A 22,494-nucleotide genomic window follows, 5' to 3' on the forward strand; every position below is an offset into this window, starting at 1 on the left:
ACAGAACGAGTGAACGGCCCTTCTGAGCGAGAATAACAGTGAAGTCATTTGGCTGTGCCAGAGCATTAAGTGCTATCAAATAATCAACCCCGGCCTAAAATAGGCTTCAAAGTCATTCCACAACAGATGCCGGTGCTCTCCATTAGCAGCGGAGCCCACTGTGGCATCTGGCAGTATTGTACAAGTACAGAGAGCTAGCCATCCATGGATTCAGTGATTACTTGTAGCGTCTCACTATTATTGTCAAACACAAATACAAAAGAAAGTGTCTTGTGATCTTGTAGTGCTCCATGGTGAAAGTGTGGAGGAGGCCTCCTCAGAAAGTTTTGGCACTGTCTCACCCCCCAACCCCCCCACCCGCCCCGAGGTCAAGACCAACCATTCAGGAGAGAGAGAGATGTGGAGGAGAGGCAAGACTTTTGGAGGAGAGAGAAAGTCTTTTAGTCGTGACTAATTTGGTTCAGTGTTCATTTTTTTTTTTTTTTGTTGTTTTGATGACATGGAATTATATAAACACAGAATGAGAAAAAACATTTGCCCACATCTGGTGATGCACTTTTTAACATCCCCAGAAACAGCCCAGTCCACAGAGCATATCATCAGGATTGTGTCAGTTTGGTTGCCATGTAATTGGCTTATTTCCAGCTCAGCCAGAGTTCGCCATGCCTCTGTGCTCTCCGCGATGCTCTTTCACGGCTGGGTATGTACTGTTCGTCCTTGTCCTGACCCTTCATTAATACCATAGCCGGATCCAGTGTAAGACAAGATCAACAGATCCTTGATCCCTGAAAAAACGAAACTCGAATACTCCTATCCAGAACCTAGAGTCGCCCCTTTTCTCCATCTTCTGATCCATACGACCTGCACCATCATATTCCTTAAATCATCTTGTCCAGTCCCAGACATGGTTCCCATTGAAACATCATTCCTAGTACTCCTGTTACCATTGGTTATATCACAGTCTCAGTTTCTACGGTTGCTTGGTAAGTCTCTACAACGCCGCATACAGCAATTTAAAATGTGTATTTGACGGTGATATTGAACTGGTGTTGTGCTGGCTCCGAGGATTATATTGGTGTGGAAGGAGGGGAGCAGGAGGGACGGGGATGAGGTGAAGGGGTCCTCTTCTGAGCAATCAACCTTTTAAATCCTGCGCCAGCCACGCCAATAATCTGTCCGATGCATTCCGCCAGGTACGGCGGCGTGATATCACAGCTTTCCATAAAACTGTGGTGACATTTGCTTTCCTGCTGGCCCCTCCTCTGCGCTGCGCCGCTGCCTGGCGTTATCGCCGCTGCTCCGTCTTTCAGCACAAGGTCAATCAAGCCCCTCCTCCATAATATTATTCAAACGGCAGCATCTTTATCTGTTGGTGCGTGTGTGTGAGTGTGTGTGTGTATTTATCTATATTGAATTAGTGTATGGTTATTATTATTGGTGTGTCAAAGCTGCGGGCATGGCTGACTCGGGCGCTCCAAGTGAACATATTTTGGATATGATATGAGGTGTGTGATGAATTTGAATTCCATTACCGGCGCAGCGAGAGGCTTGAAGCATGTGCACATCAAAGAAGCAAGTGGACAGGAACGCATGCCACAAACGCGAGCACAGCTGGGCTGCAGGTTGCCGGTAAGTCACGACACAACTCCATGTGGGGGCGTGTGTGTCCACCTATGCGTTTGATAGGCTGCACACCAACAACAGCTATGTGTGCACATTGCAATGGTGTATATTTAGCTAGGTGGATAATGCGCTAGAAGAGCATAATGGACTGTAAATGATGGGCCTAAAAACTAAAACAGTCGCAACTTATGTAAGGTCATGGCAAAAAGATAACAGCGGCGTCCTGTATTCAACTCAGATGTGATGTCGATCCATAATTAATAAGCTGAAATATGAACTCTGGATGCTCAATCATCCATTCTTTGGGCTTATCTCAGTTTATTTCTTCTATTCCTTTTATTACATGCCTCATCATTGTGTCATTTCTGGGACTAGCTGGTGACGATGATGGCAGGACCGTTTGATCCAAGAGAGGACAAAGTCTTATGAGATCTTCCTGCCTTAAGGGGTCCTGGCCAAAGAAGGAGCCAAGGGAGACGGTTTGAGTGACAAGTGAGACTATCAATGGCTGTTATTGTAATCCTGTGCGGAAGAGGCAGAAAAGGTAGAGAGAGAATGAGACAGAATGAGAGCGAGAAGAGGGGAGTGTCCAGGGCTGGTGTAAGGGGAACCATGGTTGATAAATACTGCACGGGACTGAGAGGACTGTCCAAGGTCCATTCATCTCCACCTCCATCCCTCTATCCACCCTCCATCGCTCCACCGGTGGGCCACTACACCACAGTGTTCCTCTGTCTGTATGGAGGGGGTGGCAGCACATTGCCGGCTTTCATAGCAAACTCGGACAAGTATTCCTGGTTTTCGGCCACGGCGGGTCGAATGCGTCCATTCTGCCGGTAGAAGAAGCGCGTGCTGCAGTCCTGCAGGTACTCGGGGTTGTGCAGCGAGGCCTTGGGGGGGAGACTGTGCTGCCAATATTCAGGATTGTCAAAGGTGGCCTTCTTGCCTTTCTTATCCACCATGATGGTGCCGCCGGTGATGCCCGAATGCAGGGCGTGCCCCGAATGCCCGGGATGCAGGGTGTGCGACGGATACGACGGGTGGGCCGGGTGGCCGGGGGGCACCACGTACCCAGAGGTGGAGATGGTGTGGGCCGACGTCGACGGGTTGACCGCCTGGGACGCCGACTGGGAGGCAGAGGGCCCGGGGCCGGAGATGGAGACCGCCCCGGCCAATCCGTTCTTCTCCCCGGGGTTGTGGAAGGTGTTGAGGTACAGTGGCTCGTTGATGTACTCGTCCTCCGCCCGGCCAGACTGGCTGCTGGGGGCGGCGGCGGCTCCGACCATGTGAGAGGCGTGGTAACCCGCTCCGTCAATCACTGCATGGGCGTCGCCATTCCTGCGACGCGTGACGAAGGGGTTTTCCTCCACTGGGTTGAGATAGTCTGCGGAGGAAAGGGGGATTAGTAAGATTACCACCAGACCATGTGAACACAGTCTCAGTAATTTTTTGCCATTTGTCTCCCTTTGTCTCTGGTGTAGGTGATGCACATTAAAAGAAGACAGAATGAAGAAACCTTTGCTATCTGTGGAGGCCATACACCTCATAGTATTGTATGGCATTGTAGAGAATAAAAAGTCATGTTAGAAGACCAAAATAACGCTTATGAAGTCTGCAGTTCAGTAACCTCTGAGAAGTTAACATTGTCTGTCAAAATGTAAAATGAATACAAATTATTATATTCTATTGTATTCTATTCCTTTCCTTCCATGGACACATTCAATATCTTGATGGGCATATGATCAACAAGTGGTACCTGAGTTGTTCTTGTCCCTCATGGCAGTCATGTATCCATCCTGGTCCTGATCTCCTTTTGCTCCTCGTTCCCCCAAAAGGCCGGTGGGGTCGGCACTGTAACGCTGTCCACTACTGTCCTCCCCTCCACCAGAACCTGGAGAAGCAAGAATTAGATACAACTAACTTGGTAGCATAACAAAATGTGTTTTCATTATTTTGTCATGTGCCTGTAGTTTGTTTAATCTAAGTGAAACAGGCAAGCATAACATACATAAAAGAGGTTTATGTGATTTTGGTGAGGTCTAAGTGTGTGTGCGCCTTCACCAACTAAAGCCATGAAAATAGCACAGAACGTGTCTGAGTAGGCAAAGGCGCAAGTATAATTTTTTATACTAAAATTGGACTGCAGTACACGATTTATATTGACACTCTCCTCTAGTGCGCTCCTCCTCCCATTTGGGCGCAAACGATGTCATGGGGAGCTATGAAATTACCGGATGAGCGTAGGTGGGGAAAAAAAACACCTCACTTTCCACAAGTCTTGGAAATCACTCTTTTTGACTCCTAGCCATTTAATAATCTGCTCTACCTTGTCCTGCAGCGAGGGCTGAGGCTGCTCCGTGGCTGCCTGGCCGTGGGGAGGCCTGTTTCCTCAAGGTGCCGTTGCAGCGGGAGTCCTCCTGGGAGCCGCCGCCGCTCTGCCCCCCGGTGGCCAGGTCCTGCGAGGGCAGGCAGCCTCCCGTCACGGCCGAAACAGAAACCACTCTGGGCAGAGTGGCCAGCATGTCTTCCATGCTGAAACTGGGATCCTGGTAACCAAACTGGTTCTGGGTAAAAGGAGAGGGAAGGAGAGGGTTTAGTAAGGGAGGGGATGGGGGCACTTATGTTAGCCTGCATAGCAGGGGTGTCAGTTCACTAAACCACCAGGCTATGGCAAAATTCCTGCATTTAATGTCCTTTGCCACCAAAACTTCCAAACCTTCTTATATCAACTACATTTCTCTGGACAAAATGAAGAAATGACTGATGACTGACCAGATATTATTATATGGTCAATATGATAAATTATTAGATGTTACCAAAGTATCAGCTTTGCGGAAACATTGGTCCTGAATGCTTCCTTTTTTTTTAGATATGGCATCCAAATGGATTTCTGCCGATATTTGCTAGAAAATCTGAACTCACCCATGCTGAGGTATAATGGCAAATGTACTGTATGTATATGCACTGTATATGTGCACATGCATATGTGTACACTATGTGCAAGTATGTGTATATGCATGTGCATATGTAAGCTGTGAAATCATGACTGATAATGGCCTACTGCCTTTGTCTTTTCTCCTGCTCTCCCCCGGATGATTGAAGAATTTAAAAAAAGGAACATACAGGCTACTTTATGAGTGCAGACCATTTGGTTCATGTACCAGTTCTGAGCGGAGGTGACTTGTTACCCTTGTGAAGTCTGTTACCATGCAGCGATACATTGTAAAATAAAGATGTACATCATGTACAAAATCAACAATTGAAGTTCCTTGTGCCATTGTTTTCCCGTCACATTCAAATGTGACGGACTGGGGAGACGAACAGCAGAGCCAAGCAGTAATATGCCAGCATGACTGCCGAGGGGATGCGGTGGTTTTTAATTAAAAGGCTCAGTGTAGAGAAGTCTTAAAGTAGCCATATCTCCCTTGTCCTGCTGTGTGCATTTGTGTCTACACTCTTAACAAAAAGGGAGCTTTTTAGAACCACACTGGGTTCTTCAGTTTTTCATTTGTACAAATCAGAGGGTTGTTTGAGTCATTAGAGTTCCATATAGAGGGTGTCGGAAAAGTCTGGAATCATAAGTAACACCACATATTGTTTCTTGTTGCACTTTCTTTAGTTGTCAGGATGGCCAATTGATCTAAAGGCATTATGATAAGATTCATACTGTCATATTGGGTTTCAGGGGAGCGTTTTAGTGTCCCATGGTCTGTTCAGAGGCTTTCCCACCCTGAAGAACAATATTCTGGGGGAAATATTGAATGCTTTTAATTTAAGGTCAAAAGGTACTGAATATTGGCACAAAATATCAGCTATTGGCAGCTTTAAGTACCCACATCGGTCAAACCCTGCTTTGTACAATAGCTGAGCCCTATTTGACCCTATAAAGAAGCCTTTGAGAATGCACGGAACGTCCCAAACCAGCAGGATTAGAAGAACTTTTTAGGGCCACACTGTGTTCTTTCTTTCTTTTAGTTTATTTTTCAATTATTTTAACAAATGAGAGGTTTGTTTTTGTTGAGTCATTACAGTTCCACTAGCCGAACGAAAGAAACCTTCTTTTTCTGTGTTTAACTGGGTCATTCTGTCTCAGTCTATCAGTCCGTCTGTCTAATTCTTTCCCTCATTGCGGTGGTCTGTAGATGTGCAGTCGGTATTCACAGTAGAAATGCCAGAGCTCACGCTGCATCCCCACTTGCCCTGGAACTATATCCACTAAATCACACTCTCTCAATCTTCACTTACTCCTCCTCTTCCCCCTCCCTGTCTCCCTCTTCTCAGCCTTAAAAGAAAAAGCACTCACAAACCTGCTTGTGAATTCTTAAGTTGCTGCTGTGTTTTTGAGTTTGTTTTTGTCTTTTGTCTCTGGAATTGAATTTCTGTGTCTGCCTAGTTCCACTCTGCATGTCTGTGTGTGTGTGTGTGTGTGTGTGTGTGTGTGTGTGTGTGTGTGTTGTATTTCTGCCCTCATGAGGATAAAAGATGAAGAAAATCCTCTAAAGTGAGGTCCTCACTTCTGCAAGGGGTAAATTTAGGTTTAGGTCTTGTGTTTAGAGTTGGGATTGGGATTAGGTTTAGGCTAAAGTGAGGGTTGAAGTTAGTTTAGGATTGGGTTTGGGTTTAGGGCTAAAACTAAAATTAGGATTACGTTTAGGTTAGGGTAAGAGTTAATGTTCGGCATGTAGTGGTGAAGGTTGGAGTTAAAGTTGGGGGTTAGGGAATGAATACAGTCAATGGAAGGTCTAAGTATAGAGACACAAACGTGTGTGTGTGTGTGCACGTGCATGTATTCACCCACGGTCATGGAAAAAGTTTTGTTTAGCTATGCTATACTACTATGCAAGTGTAGAGTGTATTTGTGTAAATATCGTATTGTGCTGTGTACAATAATTGAGTTCATTACAACCATCTACATGATTTATGTGTCCATTGGAGTGTAATTAATCCAATTAAAACAGAACCCACCCTAATGAGAAAGTCCAAAAAACAGTGGAGGATGAATTTTGAAATATTATACAAATAAATCATCTTTCATTTCTTTGAGAGGTTTCTTTTTTTTTTTTTTTCTTATTTTGCCTGCCAAACCCTCTAAAATGCACCAAACCGAGCTGGGGAAGGATTGATGTCTCTCATTGGCATTCACGGGGCATTTTTATCCTGCCTAGCTGGCTTTTCAGACACAAACACGAGGAGGATGTTGGAATACGAAATGGCTGACGTGCCTGGCTGTTCGACAGGTTGTGTGATGGAACAAAGTCCAAAGACAGTGGAGGGGCGTTTGAATAGTCAAACTGTTGAAGTAGCGAGGGAACTGGCTGGAAACCCCCATTTGAAGAAGGCAATTAGGCCGTTTCACAACAAAGAAAGACCAAGGAAAAAGTGTGCGTCAGAGATGGAAAGACAGAGCGAGAGGACGACGAGAATGAAAGTGCGGGAGAGCTGCGTGAGGTCTGTTTTCAGATCCTGGTCTTCTGTGCTTGAGCAGCCTGCAGTATACAGTGAGCTAATGCCCCCCCCCCCTTAAATAAAATGCCATTACAGCTTCACACAAACCCACATCCCTTTAGAGAACATCTAAACGATCTGAATAAGTACTTTGCCTTTTAATGGGCCCGCTCGCAGTCGAGTTACGTCTCCAGTGCCAGTTACCCTGCTGCTGCAATCTAAGAAATGGTGACCAATTTCAGAACAACAGATGAGTCCATCTAAAAAGGGAAATAACCCACCAAATTATAATGTGCTCCAAAAAAACTACTTATTTACCAACAGGCCTGGCCAAAACAGAAGGTGAATACTTGAAATAACACAAGGGCAGAGGCCCTTGTGTTATTTGGTTCATGCCCTTGGTGCATCTTGCATGCAAGTGATATGCACACTTCTTAGGCTGTCTGAGTACCTGCCATGATGCCCGCCATCCAGCGAGAAAAGGGCTGCTCAAGTATTTGAAAGTGTGCTAAAATATACTGGTGCGGTCTCACTTGACTGCAAAGTTTTGGTCTTTTTCCTTTTTAAATTGAAAGTTTTCATGGTCATTTAGGCAGTGAGGGAGTGAGAACCTATTATAAATGAGTACTTTTTGCAGATCCATGTTTTTTGTTCAACTGTGATAAACAGTAGTCCACCAATATTTGAAGTCAAAGAAGGTTATAGTTTGAAATGCAGAACATTGATCAACTCCAGGTCCAATATGGTCCCCCCAGGAATAACTTTTTCAGGTATTTACAGATCAGGGACTATGTGAGGAAATATTTTCCCAATCTTGAGAAAACGCAACCTACTTGGTTTGATGATATTTTAAAGGTGGGGGGCAGGGAAAACCACCTAATTTCTCGAATCTATAAACCAATGTTAGATATGTGTTCTCCTACTATGGGAAAAATTAAAGTACTTTGGGAGCAGGAACTGGGACTGAATATTGAGGATGAGCTTTGGAAAGGCGCATTAGTGAACATACACGAATGCTCAGCTAACACTAGACTCTGCCTTATTCAATTTAAGATTATTCACAGACTACACTATACCAAGGCAAGGCTTCACAAAATGTTTTCAGATGTTTCCCCGCTGTGCGATAAATGTCTTATTGAGGAAGCCACTCTTCTCCACAGCTATGTCCTATGTCCTAAACTGACCCCTTTCTGGACTATGTATTTAGAACCTTATCAGATACAAGTAGTATTGAAACCTGACCCACTTTTGATTGCGCTCGGAGTATCTACTGACCTGTCCACTCTGCCGAGGTGCCAACACCAACTGCTGTCTTATGCCCTTATTATAGCAATGAAATTGGTTTTAAAGTTTTGGAAAAGAAAGGAGGTCCCGTCCGCTAAAATGTGGCTGGAAGAAATGACAAGGCTTTCTCACCTTGAGAGACTAAGATTTGCTCTGGCAGAGAGACTTGGTCAGTTTGATAAGACTTGGCATCCTCTTCTCTGTTATCTTGACACCGCAACTTGACCAGACTTGTAACGCTTCCTTATTAGAGTGAGGGGTTTAGGGGTAGCCTCTTCAGTAGATGTGCTCCTTAATTTGTGTTGCTTTGTTTTCCTTGTTCGGGCCTGCATGCTCGTTTCTATTTTTGTTTATGTATGTTGCAAAATAAAAAATAAAAAACATTTGAACTACAAATGCAGAACATTGACAGGGAATAGAACCCGGGTTATGTATTTATGAGGCCCTCTCGAAGTAGGAGTACAGAGCTAAGGTCAGGCACCAGCTATCCTCAACCACCTCAATTGTATCTGAAAGCTTAAAACAATGGTTGCCAGATCAGCGATTCTACAATCAGAAACTTGATACGGATGCAGTGAATTAAATTACACGGCTCAGTGAGTCCCACTGGAGCACATACTGTATCAGCATGTTGCAAAACTGGTTAGATACGTTTCTCTTCCCTTGTTTTGTGGTATGTTGAGGAATAACACAGACAAATGCAAAATGCACAGTGGGATTTGAAATGACTGTGACTAGATTTCAGGCATGACCGAATGGTGATCTTCCTGAGGAGAGGAAAAAAACAGTTGGAATCGTTTTTTTTTAATTGTTTTTTTGCATTTCAAGCTGAATGCAGGTCCACTTAGCCTGCCGTTTCTTTGTTTGTGGTTGAATGAAACACAACTTGGAACATGGCAGAGCAATAAATGCTGACGTACTTTGAGAGCGCAGTTGCCACGTAATTCTCTCCCCCAGTTGGGTGTTGGGGAGAAGAAAAGAAGGCGATAGATTTTCAAGAACGTTCACAAAGGAAATTACCGAATGTTTCAATGTGCTAATGCTAGGCAAACACAATAAGAAGGGAAATTGCAGCAAAGCAAAGATGGAGCATGTCACTGCGTATACAGCACATATAATTACATCTTGTATAAGTACATGTATGATGATGGTGCCTCAATTTATCACTCTGAGCGCTCAAAAAATCAATATTTGAAAAGTCAGTAAGGGTCAGTTCAGAGAGAATTGAATTTTCATGGAGAGTGTTACAAGTAAAAACATTAGTGAGACCAAAGTGAGACTGTCAATAATACACAAAATAGAATAAACAATAAACATGGTTATATCATTACTGGGGAGATAGAAATTGACATGTTACGATGCAAAATGTCAAGAGAGATAACCGCAACAAGAACATTTGGGTAAAACATTGAGAACAGCACACATGGGGGAAAAATATGTTGGAACAGCTTAAAATATTTGTATAAATATTTGTTTATTTAAGGTGCCCTGGATTTTTCATTCCAGACATCTACACTGCCTCAAAAAGCAGACTAATCACTTTCAGGAAGATAAATCTACACTATCTTCCTCTCATGTTTTTTCCTGAAGTATTCAGCATCAATATTTGTATATTTTTCTGATAACGGCTCGTTACAGCATTAGAGACCGCCCTGTAACCAGAAAGTCACAGGTCCGAGGTATAAATAGAAGAAGAGCATGAGCAGTGATAGCCACGATGGCTGAACAGACAAAGAAAAGAGAAACTCAAACTTCATCAACAGAAAATCCAAGGAAAAAGACGTCACAGTACTGGACACACTGTTTGATTGACAGGTGATCTCTGGGAAGAGCAGTGCAGAAACACCACAGCAATGAGCGCTGAGCACCAAAGACGGAGACAAGATAAAAAGGGAAAAAAAAACTAAGATCACGATTACCACCATGAACCTGCACTAGGCAATAGTTTTATGTAAAATATTGTCTTTTCAGCCTAAATCCTAAAGTGGGGCTGCAGTAGAGAAGATCGTCCCATCCTGCTAATTAAGACCCCGTAGATTTGCCCTGTTTACCCAAATGAAATTCTGATGTAAGATATGGGCACTGGTGGGAAATTCTCTCCATGCAAGACGTGACCGATGGAAACTTAAGAGTGAACTAAAAACCGTCTCATAAACAGCAGTGAGTGAGAAGAAATTTAGGTCCAAGAAATGACGTTACATCATCCAATCCAGTTACCTCTTGCAGCCACTTGGTGCCGCCAGTGTGCAAAATTGTTCTAAAATAATTCCTGAAACTAAAACGGTAAAAATCCATACCCTGCTGGAGTCCATGCGTGTGCGGGGCGTGTAAGCCAGCGGTGGGATGTTGAAGCCGTGGGGCACCAGGTACTCCTCAGCATCCATCAGGTCCTCCAGCTCCTCCTCGTCCAGGAGGCTCTGGAAGAACTTGCTGTCGTTGGGGCTGGGCAGCTTCATGCGGTCGTCACCCTGAGAAAAGGCGTGTGTAGGGAGGTGTGTGTGTGTGGAAGGGGGGGGGGGGGGGGGAGTTTGGGGAGGTGAAACACAGACATGCACAAATGGTACACTTGTTATTCTCTTGCTATTCTCTAGCAAAGTCCTTGGAAAGGTTCTGGTGTCGGATAGGAATTGTAAAAAGACTTGTGGCAATTAGAAAAATGAACTCCTTTCAATGACTTTGAACACTGACTTCAGCTTGCCCAGAGTAAGATGTGTTTAGTTTTCACTTTTGGGAAACTTGGATTGACCTACCTGGATGACCAGGTATCGCTGGGGATCGCGGGCCATTCGACTGAACTCTGCAGCGAGCTCCTTGAACTTGGGCCGGCTGTCTGCATCAATCATCCAACCTGAAAAAAAGGTGAAAAGATTAGAGTTTGACCAATATGGGGTTTGGAACACTGATACAGATACTGATATTTTTGGACTAAAGCTGCACATAGATGTTCCAGTATTTTGTGCTGATACTCATTATCTTTAAATTTGACCATGTTTATGCTCAACTATTCCCCAGAATCAATTCAGGTTAAGGTATTCCCTTAGACCAGTGGTTCTCAACGTGGGGTCCGGGGACCACCAGGGGTCCTTGAGGGGGTTCCAGGGGGTCCCCAGCAAACTGATGAATTGTTAAACTTCAGCATTATTTAATTTACAAGAAGTTAACACAATAAGAAAATGTAGCAGAATGACTGCTTTGATCATAGTTTCTCTGTTATCTCTCTACCTACAATACAGATAGTCTTGGAATTCTGGACAAAATCATATTAAACAATAAACATATACTCAGATTTGGGTCCGAGAGAAAAAGTCTCATCAAATTGGGAGACTAAATGTGGACTAAATTAGGGGTCCCTGATATGAAAAAGATTGAGACTCACTGCCTTAGACAACCAGTGTAATATTAATCATTCATACACAAAATATGTAATCAATCAAACTGCATCATATCCATCAAATCAGAAGTGGATGAAATTGACTGGATGATATTTGAGTGCTAATAAAATGCCATATATCTGTCTAACCGTAGTTGAGATCAAATTGGTATAGACTCAGTAACTGGCTCATCATCCCAGTGTATCTTGTCAACAAACTTACATCCTGAGTGCTGCAAACAATCAAATAAACTTACATTTTGTTTTTGTTGTTGTTGTTGATCAAGAAATCTAAACGTTTTTTGTTCTGGAACAAACAATTCAGATTCCCTTTATTGTAATTACTGATTTTCCCCATCTAAAGATAAACACTGTTTCATCACCAGAGTGGCCATATGCAGCAATGCGCTCCTCTGCCAATTTCTCTACACACACTATTCACAATGCCAAAGCAATCATGTGATCTGGCCTTGAGAAGAACCTGTCTTGGCAGCCAGGTAAAAGAGAGAGAGACAGAGAGACGAAGAGGGAGAAAGAGAATGATGGCACAAGCGCACACACACACACACACACACACACACACACACACAGGATTTCATGTATAAAATGTTTTATCTTGATGCTTGGGCAATATTGCTCTCTACTTTCATGCCAATAATGCCCAGGTCACTGAACTGAAGTGAATAAGAGTGTATCACACACTGTATGTGCAGTACGTGTGTGTAAGCTTGTGTATGAGTTGTTTGTGTGTGTGTGGTTGTGTGTTAATCCAAAAGAAAGACAGATAACAGGCAGGTGACAGTGACCTCTCCTTGCTGCGTGTGTGTTTGCCATCGGAGGTTGGCACGGGTTCAGGGTGGCAGTGTGGGCCAAGGTGACAGCGAGGGCCAGAGGCTGCAGCTTGGAGACTAGAGGACAGGGCCAGGGTGGCGCTGGCACCGGCCCTCCGCCCTGGCAGCAGTAGCCAGAGGTTACGGCACCACCTGTGACCCTGGTGCCCGACAGCAGGGCGGCAGTGACCGGCCAACAGGACGGTCGCGGTCGTGGTGGGGGGGGTCACGTTAGCGACGGCCAGCCGGTGACATGAGTCGCTAATCTGCCTGCTACAGTAGCTCCTCCTAACCTCTATTATCTTTGAAGGTTTTGCTAATCCGAGTGTCCTCAGTGAGGACCTTTTCAGTAGCATTCACATTCTCAACACTACAAAGGCCAAACTGCCTGCAATTGATGGCTGTTTTGAATTTTAGAACTGAGATGTGTCTGCTTTCAAAACGTTCCTCCATGACATTTCCTAGACCCCCTTGTACAAACCAGTTATACTTTGTTATAATTTCAAAATCACACACAGAAAGAATAGTTATATTTACACCTTACTGGTGTTGAAAAGTATGTGCCTTTTTCAACACATCCATATGTCTAGTTTGGGAACACATTTTTGTTACTTTTCACCACAACACCTTCCAATAACTCATGTGGTGCCAATATGTGGAGTTGTTCTAGATTTTGGAACAGCCAATAGGAATCTCGACTGGAACAGCCAATATAGGAGCTCAAGCTATATTCTGGCCTGGGATCAGGCTGGGGTTAAAAGGTCTGTGATATACCTTGTTACCAGACTGAGATACTGTATTGTGCCTGTGGATGTCTGTGTCTGTGTGTGAGTATAGAGCGTTAGGCTGCACGTACATTTGACCATGACCATGTAGACGTCGATGGTGCAGATGGGCGGCTGAGGCAGACGCTCCCCTTTCTCCAGCAGATCCGGGATATCTCTGGTGGGAATCCCATCGTACGGCTTCCCTCCGAAAGTCATCAGCTCCCAGATGGTCACCCCTATAAAGAGGTGGAAAAGGAAAAGGAAGGGAGGAGAGATGAGATGAGGAACAAAGAAAATAAAAGATAAGAAAAGAAGACGAGAAGAGAGGGGAGGCAAGGAGAAGAGACAAGAAGAGGACAGAGGGGATAAGAGGAGAGGACGGGAGAGGAGACGAGCAGAACAAAAGAAAGGAGATGGAAAAAGACAAGAGAAGACGAGTTAAGAGAGGACAGAAGAAGAGTGGAGGGGAGGAGAAGAGGAGATGAGCTGACCAGAGTGTTGAAGGTCATCGCTCACTCTGAACTTTCTCAACTCCTCAGCGTTAATCACGTCGCTGTTAATGAGCTAATGAGCGGCGAGCAGAGTAAATGCATGGTATTAGACCGGAGTATAATAGCCCCCAGTCATGGAGGACCACTGGGGACGCTGGCCCACTAAAACATACTGATACTTTTAATCAAACACACACTATTCTCTTTGATATGACCCATCTTGCATATTAGCTTTGAAAATCACTTTCTTAATGACTTCGTTAAGAGCCACTGGTGCAGAGGGCTCAAAATGGCCCAAAAAATAAAATCATTGCGGACTGAAACCGCAAACTGTTATTTGAAATGTGGCAATGAAAATCTAATAAAACTGAGGAATAATGGAGGAGATTGGTCTCCAGTTCTGAATCTCGCTGACGTACTGTAGCTGTGGTTGACTTTGATATTAAAGGAGTAGATCATCCATTTTGCATTATTTTACAATGATTGTACTACGATTGCCATATCTTCAAAGTAGTTAAAGAAGTAGAAGAGAGAATCCCTCTGGTCCCATTCCTCAGCGTTGCGGCAACAATTAGCTTCCTTCGCTCCATAAGCTGACACACCACCCCGGCAAGTATTCTGCTGCACCCACGTTTGCACCCATCTATGTCTCACCTGTCTCAAGAAATCCTCCTTTAACCCGTCTCCCTCCCCCCACTTTATCTGCATCTCACAATCCTGGCTGAAGTGGTTTTAACATGGGAAATCAATAAAAGGAACACAGCCTTCAAATCTCCCTGGTCAATCTGTTTCCGTGAAAAGATTGTGGCCCTAATGTTTTTTGTCCTCTTCATGGAGAGTTTCGGGCTTACCGTAACTCCACACGTCACTCTGGTGAGTAAACTTCCTGTAGTGGATGCACTCCAGGGCCATCCACTTGATGGGCATCTGCCAGGGAAGAGGCACAGTACATCAGCATCGCACACATTCCACATCCACTGTATTTGTCTTACTTATTTGAGTTGTGTTCATATGGAAATGGAAGACTGATTACAGGAGTTTTGGGATCAGACTAAAAACTTGTATAGCCTGTTGGCGAGGCGTCGGCATAAAGTCAAGTGATTTGGCGGGCAGCCTGTGTAAGCCATCTTAGACGGGAGAACGACAGAACAAAGGAAAACAAGGCTTGATGAAAGAGAAGCCTTTATATCCCCCTAGACAAACACACAGACACACACACACAGGGCACCGGCTGTATTGGATGTGAAAGGTGGGGCGGATGTCAGGACGTCCTGGGATGCAGCTTAACACTGTGATTGGATTTGGAGGCCAATCCTATTGATCACAGTCATAGTGGTCGGGATGCGTGTTGGGGGGGGGATGCCACTAGGCTGGAGTGTGTCTGTCTTTCACTCGGCAGAGGGGAGAACACCACACTCCTCAGCACTGACACAAACTGCGATGGACGCACTGGGCGGGGCCGAGGCGAGATGGGATAGAGAGAAGATGAAATCGGCTTTTCTCAAGACAGAGGGTATAAAAACAAAATCAGAGGATGAACAAATATTAGAAGAGGCCAAAAGCCCGTGTACGGAGAGAGCCCAGAGGGACACATTTGTTTGATAGGGTTATGAGCACACCATTCCCCAAAAGTAAATAAACCGGTCCAACAGAGCAGAATATTGTCTCACTGACTTCACTAAAACCGTCGTCCGTGTAGGGCTAAGTTCCTCCCTCAGGATATAAAAACCCTAATTAACGTTAATGTCTATTGTTGTCTTTTACAATATGTCAATGGTACGGTCCAAAATAGTAATTCACTAATAATGTATCTATTCGCCAAGTGAGCCCTCAAAAACAAACACCTCAAACAGCAGACAACAAAGTCGCTCAGTCCAGGTTTAGGTTGTCATTGGGTGCTGACTGCACATGAGCTTCTCTGTCTTCTTTCATAGACTTAAACCATTAATGGGTAAATTACTAAGGACACCACACCAATTAATAATTTCACTTTGCTTTAACAAACACCTCTAAACAGCTCAATATCCTTAGTTTTAACATGGGGGTTATTCAGCACTTGACCGCCATGAAAACCAGAATGTAAACTAATCACCAAGATCAGATGCAGCTGGATGAGTTTGTAGAGTTTGAATGAGACCACTGGGAATGGTCTCATTCAATGGGAAATAGACTGAAAACTTACATTAATCACACACTGGGCCTCATGTGAATAGATTCAACAACAGATGCCGCTTTTAAGACAATAAAGCAGTAATTGGTCCATCGTAATTTTGCATTTCTATTCTTGGTTTACACTAAAATTTGTAATTAAAAATAAAAATAGATCTGGTCTACCAAACAGTTCTCTTCTACTAATAAAAATGCTATTTGGCAAAATTATGTTCTAAAACGCTGGACCACCAGTCCATTGAAAATCACAGTTGCGGGATCTGTTGTCCCTGCTGTATCTGATCTTGGTTATTAGTTTATATTCTGGTTTTCATGGGGATCAACAGCCGCATAACCCCCATGTTAAAACTAAGTGGAATATTGCTTTAAGTGGTCATTTTCTGATAATAATAACAACAACAATACCAATTACAATTACAATTACAATTTCACATTTGGCAGACGCTTTTATCCAAAGCGACTTACACATGAGATTTGCATACAACACAAGCAAGTTTCTAGATAGGAGAGAACAACGAGAGTAAGTGCTATAGAGCTAAGTTCTGGTCCAACAGGACAAAGGTGCTACGAGACAGTGCAACAAGCTAAGTTCTGGTCCAACAGGACATACTGCTACTACTATCACTACTGATACTACAAGTGCTACTAAACTACTACTACTGATAGTATTAATGCTACTACTACTACTAAAGATACCACTACTATTTCTACTACTACTACTAGAATAAAACAAGTGCGTGCACTGGAAACCCTGTATCACAATAAATATTTGTTTTTTATTTGCAATATGTGAAATATCCATGGCAATCAATGTTTTTTTGTAATAGTTTACAGTATCTGTCATATAAAGTGCAGTGTCAAGCTAAAAAACATCACGATATACAAGTTGTCTTTTTTTCTGTGAGATAACCTCGTGTGTCAGGAGATGATTTCATGGTTTTACCTTTCCTCCGTCAGCATTGTATTCCTTCTCATTAACATCCAGCAGGCGAGCCAGGCCAAAGTCGGTGATCTTGATGTGGTTTGGAGATTTGACCAGGACGTTTCGGGCTGCAAGATCCCTGTGGACCAACCTGCGCTCCTCCAGGTACATCATCCCCTGCAACACACACACACACACACACACACACACACACAGAAATGATTTATATTTGCACATTTATATAGAATACATGTGTCTGCTATATGTGCACTAGCCTGGGCACATGCACACATGCAAATCAGAATCCCGTTCAACATCATTGTCTTCATCTTCTTCTTCATCATCACCATAACCACAACCAACATCACTACCGCCAGTTTACATTTGGATTCTTTGCGTTTCAATAACAGCAGCATCCCCAAATATCAACCCAGAGGCAAACTTTCAATTAAAAACAAGACCCTGAGGAGCGAGGAACGCCGGAGTGACTCAAAGTTTCATTCAGCACATTTATTGAACGATTAAGAAATGAGAACCTCCAACTCCCTGTTTTAATTAACAGTGATTGTCTGCCTTGATATGGTTCAAGACATTTTTCTCAGATAATCTTCTGGGTCTTTAGGCCATCTTTCTGCATGATAACACTTCCAAATTCATTTTCTGGGCGACCAAACAACACGGACAATTAATCTATTAATGTCAAACACGGATTGAACAACAAGTTGAGTGGCGGATATCGCCTCTGCCTAACTCGCTCAGATCCACACACACATGTGAGCATATGTTAACACTTGGATCAGATAGATATACTGGTTTGCTGATATACCGGGCCAATATTGGCCTTTAATTAAAAATCAGCCATGGGGCACATCATTATTGTTATTGGCCTGGGTTTAATGGACAGTTTGGTGTCCTATGGTCTACAGCAAATGCTGCATCAGAGGCTTTTCCACCCTGACAAGAATAGCATTCTGGGAGAAACACTGAATACTTGTTAGTTCTGGGAATTGTTTAAGCATGAAATTGAATTAAGAATTTAAAGACATTGAATATCAGCACAAAATATCGGCAGCTTCAATCCAAAAATATCCGTATTGGCCTTCAAAAACCCATATTGAACCCTAACACACATATACACAGACCCACACACACACACACACAGCAAAATAGAGAGGGTATCAGAACTTGTGTCACCTCAAAAGAAAATTTGAAAATGCAGTCTGAAAAAACGATTCCACGTTGTCAGACACAAAACGGCAATAATGTATTCGAGCTACAAAAGCACAGGCATTGTAAAGGCTGTGCAAAAGCTATTCAAGACGCTGTGAACCCACACTCCCTATTGTGCCGCGCCACAACATCGCAGTGGCCCTGAGGAGAGAGAAAGATGGGGAAAAAACACAGCTAGCCTATTTAAAGTTGCTCTCACAATAACAGAAGCCACTTTGGCTGAAGTGGCGAGAGGACAGAAAAACGAGGCCTTATTTGAAACCATAACAAATTGGATTTAGGCGGAATGGGCTGAAATGAGAGGGGGGGGGGGGGGGTGAGGGAGGGGGGTGCAGTGTGGGAGGGGTTGAGTGGCGGCAGCCTAAGAGGTGAGATTACATTGGTAAGGCTATAATCACACCGCCTCATTTGGCTCCCTCCCAGAAGAGCATGCGATTTCAGCACACACACACAAGCTCACACCCACATACACATTTGCACGCACACGTACACAAATGGCATGCATGTAGGCATTCTCTCCTTCACACACATCCTCACACAGATGCACACACACACACACACACACACACACACACACAATCATGCACAAACATGCACAAGTTTCAACAATTAGTGTGTGCTTGTAAGCATGTGTTGGAGCCTGTGTGTGTGTGTGTGTGTGTGGGATGGATGGATGGAAAGGAGCTGACCCAAGGGATGTGAACAGGCCGTCCATATAAAGCAGGTGGAGGGGGGAAAAAAAAGAGAGAGAAAGCATAGAGCGGGATAAAGGATAGAGAGGCAGATCAATAAGTGTTGATTTGACTCCATTACAGGGACCCAAATGAAATAAAGTGATGGCCTTTACATAGCATGCTATACTCGGATGCTTTAATTGGCGTACCCAGAAAAAACACAACACACACACTGTCTCAAGCACACACACATGCATTACACACAGGCTTTTGTTGTTGAGGCCCCTGAACTATGGAATGCCCTGCATGAGAAGATCACACAGGCAAGTTCACTATTTCTTTACCAGAAAAATATATTTCACTCAACTTTGCTGCGAGTTATATTCCTTCCGTCTTGTTATATTCATCTTATTAATATAAATGGTATATTTTACACTGCACTTGCGCTTTTCAAAACGCTTATTGATGTCTTGAAAAGTGCTATATAAAGCTATTATCATACTATAAAGCAAGGAATCTCTGTCTGTATGTGTGTCCTTCACATATCTCGAGAACCGTTCGTCCGATCTACTTCACACTTGGCGGGTGTATTGCTGGGGACCCAAGGACGTGCAGTGTCGGATTGGACACGCAACACGTTCACTATTAATAAACTTTGAATAAACAAGCGAACAGCGCTCTGTGCAGCAGCGGGGCTCAAAGCGAGCGACTGGAAGCGCAGTGTGGAGTGTGAAGTTGTTTGGATGAGCGGTTCTTAGAGAAAGCTGCAAGCAATCAGCCCGTTCTGAACAGGCATGTTTTGAACGGGCACTGCACTAGTTATTACACAAATACCCACCCACCCTCCTCACACTTTATCCCAATGCACACCCATATTTCACATATACATATATATGTGAACCTATCTATTATTAGAACTATCTGTGGAAGAAACAGAAAACAAAGACAGCCTCACTAGCACATTCACCACCACATCCACAAAATATACAAAATCCAAAGCACGTTCACACTACTGCAACTACAACTACTGCTAGGAGCGGGAACACATGTAGCCAATTCCCAGGTGTTTCTCTATGTACCCATGATTCCTTGCAAACATCAAGTACATGGAATAAATTTAACTTTAACCTTGTTATAGTTAAAGCCATCATAGGTATGTTTTATAAGTTGACATTTTGTTTGAATTCGGCAAATGTAATCCCCATATTGGGTGAATGCGAGCGCCATCAGCTGGCCTATAAAGCTTATTACCACAGATGTGCAGTTAAGCAAGGACTTGCTCAAAATCCTACAGTCACTTACTCAACATCAGAACTTGTAGATTCAGCGCTGCTGCTTTGCATAAAAATACTGCATGTTCAACAATTTGCCAAGTCTTCGAAAAGCTCCCTATTTATATGGCGAGAAGAATCAGTGTGCAAAATTTTAGCAAAATATGTCAATTGTTGTCTCACATTAAGGGAAATGGGCAACCATACTGAATGAGTAATAACATTGTCGATGACTAATTTGTTCTTATTGGATTGTTCTTGTTCTGTAGTGAATGTAATTCATTTTGTCGCCTTCTGCTTTGGCAATGTATGGAATCCTGATGGCATGCCATGAAAAAACCCAATGCATTGAATTTAATTTATACTGTATATATATAAATAAATATATCTATATCTATATATATATATATATATATATATATATATATATATGGATATCACTCATTATATTTCTCTTTGCCTCTAGGTGTCTGCTTCTCTTTCTTTCTCTCTTTTATCTGCTCTGTCCATTTCTGGCCACACAGACCCACCGCTCTACATGGTCCTGATGTATGAGACGGCATTAATTGTCCATTAAGGCTCAATTACCTGTGGATCTGGAAGGCTAAACACAGGCATTAGCCACTGTATGGAGGGAAAGTACCGACCCTCAGAAATATGGCACAGCATGTTCACAGGAGAATAGGAAGGGAGTATGTGTGTGTGTGTGAGTGAAGGGGCGGTCTTACATATCTCTTAGGCCACGGCAGCCAAAAATATAACTAATTAGGGCCCGAGCACCGACTTCGGTGCAAAGCCCTATTGTATTTAGTTCGTGGAATTAAAAATCGTGTTTTTGAGGGGCTAAAGGTGCTCGAGAACTCACCAAACTTTGCACACGCGTCAGAAGTGGCCAAAAATTATATATTTTATGGGTCTTGCGCATGGGCGTGGCAAAATGGCTCGCTAGCGCCCCCTACTAAATTTCGACAAAGTGGCCCTCGCGGTATGTTTCCCCTAGACATACAAAATTTGGTAGGCACATGTATCATGTCCAGACTTTAAAAAAAGTCAATCGGTGCCATGACCTAAACCTGACAGGAAGTCAGCCATTTTGAATTTATTGTGACATTTTTGGGCGTTTTTGGCCATTTGCAGGGGTCGTACTTTAACGAATTCCTCCTAGGCGGTTGATCGGATCCACCTCAAACTTGGGCAGCGTGTATAAAAGACCTTGACGATGAAAAGTTATCAAAAGCTTGAGTTTTCATCGCACGCCGTGGGCGTGGCGAGGCGTCGAATTTCCATGTTTTGCCATGAAACAGGAAGTGGTTTGGAACTGGACTGTACATGGTCAAATCTGGCCCAAACTTTGCAGGTTTGATAACAGTCCCGGCCTGAAGACATCTACATACCAATATTCAGTTATAGTCATAGCGCCACCTACTGGCGACAGGAAATGACATGTTTTATACTTTGCTGTACTCCTCCTAGCGGGTTGACCAGATCCACCTCAAATGTGGCCAGAATTAACAACGCTTCATTGTGAAGATTGGGAGCTTTCGTCCAACGGCGTTGCCCTGGCGGTGCGGCGAATGTTGATGTTTCGCCATGAAACAGGAAGCTGAGTTAACTTGAGTGTACATTGTCCGATCTGCACCAGATTTCACATGCGGCTGCGGCACACCCTGACGTGCACGAAGGTGCGAGGGCCCGATCATCGCTGCTTGCAGCTTTAATTTAACTTATTTTTCACCAATTTAAAATAAATTAACTTTTGAAAAAACTCCTCTCTTTTTGTTACAGTAAATTATTTCGATCTTGAGTCATGGCCAGCTCCTCTACTCAGTCAGGCAGAAGTGGACCAATCCACTGACCTTCTAGTGCAATATTGCCACTTGACTTGAAGCTCATTTCCTTGCCACTCCACCAGTTGCGGTGAGAGTACAAAAAGTACAAAAAAAAAAAAAAAAGTATGAAGCAAAGCTACCCAAGTGGCACAGGAAAACAAAAGAGAGGACATTTTATGTTTTGTTGACAGCTTTTTTCATCAAAGAATCAACTGCTGCTCCTACTTGCTGCTAGCAATATTACCACTGCCTCCAAGCTGAAACAAATAGCTCCACTGTGGGCACCAACAGCAACAATGATGGTGATGGTGCTGCTGTGCCAACTGATGCTTAGAGCCAAGGTCAAGTAAATATTAGAAAGGGTGATAATAATGATGAAGATGACGATCAGCATTAAAACATCAATGACATCCATGAAAGTATAAGGAGAGACCAGTTCCAGTGTTGTCTAGCCTTTACTCAGCTCCTTTCTATAGAAAGAATGGATTGGAAAGGGTAAAGGTTGGGATTCAGGGGGCCCCATGCTCGCCTTTGCCTAGGGCCCCCAAATCACTAAGTCTGCCCCTGTATATGTATGTGTGTGTGTGTC

The 22,494-nt window shown here is 43.7% G+C and overlaps 1 protein-coding gene across 1 annotated transcript in view; it reads right to left on the reverse strand.

Annotated features, from left to right (window-relative positions):
• Nucleotides 1-405: 405 nt before the first annotated feature.
• LOC139664384 (receptor tyrosine-protein kinase erbB-4-like) overlaps nt 406-22,494 on the reverse strand; it is a 109,505-nt gene continuing 87,416 nt past the window's right edge. Inside the window, exons 15-22 of the mRNA XM_071543186.1 lie at nt 16,923-17,078; nt 14,662-14,737; nt 13,409-13,555; nt 11,103-11,200; nt 10,650-10,820; nt 3,950-4,187; nt 3,380-3,514; nt 406-3,007 (exon numbers count right to left, since the gene is read on the reverse strand). Coding sequence (XP_071399287.1) covers nt 2,337-3,007; nt 3,380-3,514; nt 3,950-4,187; nt 10,650-10,820; nt 11,103-11,200; nt 13,409-13,555; nt 14,662-14,737; nt 16,923-17,078 — 1,692 coding nt within the window. The 3' untranslated portion in view covers nt 406-2,336. The remainder of the gene's footprint in view (nt 3,008-3,379; nt 3,515-3,949; nt 4,188-10,649; nt 10,821-11,102; nt 11,201-13,408; nt 13,556-14,661; nt 14,738-16,922; nt 17,079-22,494) is intronic.

Source organism: Centroberyx affinis, unplaced genomic scaffold, assembly GCF_046629955.1.
Source record: "Centroberyx affinis isolate AG114_WGS23_722 - 3 ecotype Tasmania unplaced genomic scaffold, CSIRO-AGI_Caff_v1 ptg004262l_1, whole genome shotgun sequence".
NCBI classification, from domain to species: Eukaryota; Metazoa; Chordata; class Actinopteri; order Beryciformes; family Berycidae; genus Centroberyx; species Centroberyx affinis.